The sequence below is a fragment of the Cynara cardunculus genome (assembly GCF_001531365.2).
Source record: "Cynara cardunculus var. scolymus isolate 2C chromosome LG 16, CcrdV1, whole genome shotgun sequence".
NCBI lineage: Eukaryota > Viridiplantae > Streptophyta > Magnoliopsida > Asterales > Asteraceae > Cynara > Cynara cardunculus.
In genome coordinates, this window is record NC_037543.1 from 19,523,010 (window position 1) to 19,527,433 (window position 4,424).

Consider the following 4,424-nt stretch of genomic DNA (forward strand, 5'->3'; position numbering starts at 1 on the left):
GGTCATCTGATACATCGCTTGTTAACGAAAACGTCAAGTAATTTTTCAAGGACCAAATAGTAGAAAATTAAAAGTCAATGAACAAAAATCGAGCATCGACATATAGTGCAAGGACCATTTGGTAATTTCACTCCAAAAAATCAAGGGAGTAAGGGGGGTTGAGGGGGTCCCGGGGGTGTTGAGGGGTAACTTTACCACTTTTTTATGTTGCATGCATCCATGGCAGAAAATAGAAGGAACACAGTTTATAATCACAGAGAGAAAGCAAAGCAGAAGAACATAAATCGTCAAGAAAAAATCAACCAAATTTTTTCTTTTTGAATTTGCTGAAATGGGTTTTGATTTCGGCATGCATTTATCGTGTTTTTAGGAATTCTTGTTTCCAAAATCTGTTTTTGATTTCAGAAAATTTCAAAGGGGTTTTGTTCTTCTTGAAAGCTCCGGCGGTAGATTGCGGTGGCCGGAAGACGGTGGTTGGTTGTTTTTTTTAGATGAAGGGGATGCCCTTACCCTTTGAATTTGAGAGGAAGGGGGCGGTGGCGTTACGGCAGCCGGCGACGGCGGAGCTTGTTGTACCTTGCGCAAATAAAGTTGAACGTTTTGAGGATTTGGGAAACAAGAAGAGAAAATACATAGAACCAAAATCTGTGCTGGATAATATCAACAGTAGTCCAAGCCCTCCGACTTCCACTTCAACCCTGTCTTCTTCTTTGGGCGGCGGCGGCGGCGGCGGTGGTGGAGAAACAGTCGGGTTAGTGGCGGTTTCCGGTAATCCATCTTTAAAATGGCCACCGCCGGAGAATCAAGAAACCAGCAGCTCTAATGTGGGAGTTTTTGGGACCCATCAACCTCTTCTGTTACCGAAACAGTCTCTAGACATCACTGCCGGCGGCGGTTGTGGCGACCAGAAATGCAGTGAAATGGAGGATTGGGAGAGCGTGCTGTCGGAATCTGGCCAAGAACAGTCTATTCTCCGGTGGATCATGGGGGATGTTGAAGACCCATCGATGGGTTTAAACAAAATGCTACACGGCGGCGGTACGGCGGACGAAGAACACAACGGCGGGTTTGGTTTTGTGGATCAAGGTTATGCAGGGTTTGATCCAGGCAACCCAATTGGTCAGATTGGGAATTTCTATCAAGTAAAAGAAAAAACTGGTTTCTCTTCGAACCCTCCACCGCCGCCACCGTCGCAGGCGGAGATGTTCGGCGACCACCACCATAACCACAAGCTCTCAGACCTTCAAAACCCGATTTTTTCGCAACTGAATCCATCACAAATCCACCCATTTGACGTAAAACCTCAAATCTTCAATCCTCAATCGGTAATCAACCAAAACCAATCTCAATCTCCACAAAATCCGACCTTTTTTCTGCCATTAGAACAGCAACTCTTAATGCCACCACAACCCAAAAGACACAACCCAGGAATCATACAATCGAATTTCCAAATCCCCAAAACCCCTTTTCTCGATTCACCTCCAAATCCCCAAAACCCGCTTCAATTGCTTCAACAGAAACCTTCATCAATCAAGAAAATGTCCGCCATTGATGAACTCGGCCAACAGCAACAGCAATCAATCATCGACCAGCTCTTCAAAGCTGCTGACATGATTCAATCTGGGAACAATCCGATACTCGCGCAAGGGATATTGGCGCGGCTCAATCATCAGCTTTCTCCAATCGGTAAGCCTTTCGATAGGGCTGCTTTTTATTTCAAGGAAGCTCTTCAGCTATTAGTTCATTCATTAGTCAACAATATGAATCCACAAATCACTCCAATTGGTTCTCCATTTAGTTTGATCTTCAAAATTGGTGCTTACAAGTCGTTCTCCGAGATATCTCCCTTCGTTCAGTTCGCTAATTTCACTTGTAATCAAGCATTACTCGAAATCTTGGATGGGTATGACCAGGTTCATATCATTGACTTTGACCTTGGCTATGGTGATCAATGGGCTTCTCTTATGCAAGAGCTTGCTCTTCGAACCAACACCAATGGCGTCTCAATAAAAATCACAGCTTTTGCATCGCCCACGACCCATGATCACCTCGAACTCAGCCTAACCAGGGAGAATTTGGTCAATTTCGCAAACGAAATCAATGTCGGGTTTGACTTTGAGATAGTCAACATCGATGTTCTTGCTTCGGCTTCTTGGTCTTTACCCTTTCATGTATCTGATAACGAAGCCATTGCTGTGAATCTACCCACCAGCGCATTTTCGAATTACCAAATCCTGCTTCCGTTGGTTCTTCGATTCGTCAAGGATCTTGCTCCCAAGATTGTTGTTTCGGTCGATAGAGGATCTGAAAGGACGGATTTACCCTTTCCGAACCATCTAATCCACGCCCTTCAATCCTATTCGAACCTACTCGAGTCTCTTGATGCCGTGAACATGAACCTCAATGTGTTACAGAAGATCGAACGGTTCTTGATCCAACCGAGCATCGAGAAAAGCATAACGGGCCGGTATTCTTACCCGGAAAAGACTCAGCATTGGCGGGCCCAGTTTTTATCGTCGGGGTTTTCTCCATTAACTTTCAGCAACTTTACGGAAAGCCAAGCCGTGTGCATGATCAAGCGGACCCCGGTTCGGGGATTTCACATCGAGAGGAGACAGTCGTCGCTCGTGCTTTGCTGGCAGCGTCGGGAGCTCGTTTCGGCTTCGGCTTGGAGATGCTGAAAAAAAACCAAGTCTTTGAAGGTACTCATGAAGATGGATTGTGGTATAACTCTTTGTTTGAGTCCTTTTTTGGTCATTTTACCTCATTGTAATGTTTAATTATGCTCAGGTTCGTTTTTGACACTTTATAGGTCCTGAACGAACGTAAAATTAGGACCCTCGATAAGTATGGAAAAAATCAATATTCATTGATAAAAAAATTGAATACAAAAACTGCTAATAATTTATTGAGGAAAGAAATCTTATTTTTCTTTATTATAGATAAGAGAGTACTTAAATTTATGCACTTTATATTAGGTAATAAGTAAGCTAGAATATAGAAACTATGGTTGATAAATTTTTATAAAGAATTTTTTTAATTCATAACAAGAAATATGTGTTATTTTGATACAAAAAAATAACTTGGTGTGTGGAAGAAGTAATAGAGAATATTATCAAGTTTTTTAGACAAGTCGTTGAGATCCACCAAGAGTAAATAATAAATGAGACATAATGTGCAAACTCAATGCATGATCGGTTGTTTATGCATTTAAATAGAATCTTGTGATGTGTAGTGAAATCCCAATAAAAGATGTATAAGTCAAACAATTGATGATAACGTTTGAATTTTCTTTTCCTTCTTTTTTTGCCAATTAAAATACGATGTAAAGATTAAAAGTTTATGGAACACGACATATATAAAATACATTAGTTAATATATTTAGTAGAGAAAATTTATGGATTAATCACAAAACCATGAAACACCTCATAAACAATAAGAATAATAGATTAATCATCAAACAATAATACAATATCTTTCGTAGAAGCAAAAATATACAGCAATAGTCAACAAAAGCAATGAAAACAACTCAACCAAATAGCAATAGTCAATAGACAATAGAAGTATATAATATCAAGCATCTGAGCTTAACGTTGAATTGTTGAATCACAAAAACAGTCAAACATATAAATATAGTAATAGACAATAACATTGGACCTTGGTAGGAGATAAAGAAAATTAGAGAGACAATAAACAATAACATATAACGAATGATCAATTGTTTTTTTTTTAATTTTCTTCTCTAATGTGATTAATTAATATATTTTTGGGCATTTATTATCTACTATTATTTTTACTTTTTATTATATGCTACAATTATTTAGGTTTCTGTGATTTATTAATTCTTTTAAACTACTACCATATATTTTTGGGCACTAGACAAACGCCTGTCAAGGCCTCCCCTAGAGACGGCCTGATTTTGCTTTCTAGGTAAACAAACAAAAGGAACCATCCATTTTAGGGTTGATGATGATGACGACGACAACGACGTTAGTACATGAATGCATTATTGTGGATGGTGTTTTATTTGCTGTTTTATATTATATATCCTAATTTTTTTTTAATAAAAATTGTCGAAATCTTAAGAAAATTGGAACGAAACAAATCACAACAAAAAACAGTTATTTCATTATCTTTTATTTGACATCTATTTTAATATATTATTTTATTTGTTTTTCGTCATTATTTGGTTCGCCCCAATCTCACACTTGTGTGTGTATATATATATATATATATCAAATAAGAAAATTAAATCTCGTGAGAAGGTAAAAAAAAGAGTTTAATGAGTAAATTATTTAAGAAGTTCATTCGAATATGTATACGTGAATAAAAATGAATAATTTGTAACGTTATTTTACATATTAATATTCGAATATATATTTTGGATTTTTTTTTCAATTAATTCACAAAAGAACGTTTTTTAA

General features: G+C 37.9%; 1 protein-coding gene across 1 annotated transcript; it reads left to right on the forward strand.

Annotated features, from left to right (window-relative positions):
* The first annotated feature begins 491 nt into the window (after window positions 1-491).
* Window positions 492-2,802, forward strand: LOC112499652 (scarecrow-like protein 6). Its single transcript, XM_025102964.1, has one exon. The coding sequence runs from the start codon at window positions 492-494 to the stop codon at window positions 2,679-2,681; it is 2,190 nt and encodes a 729-aa protein (XP_024958732.1). The 3' UTR covers window positions 2,682-2,802.
* Window positions 2,803-4,424: the final 1,622 nt, after the last annotated feature.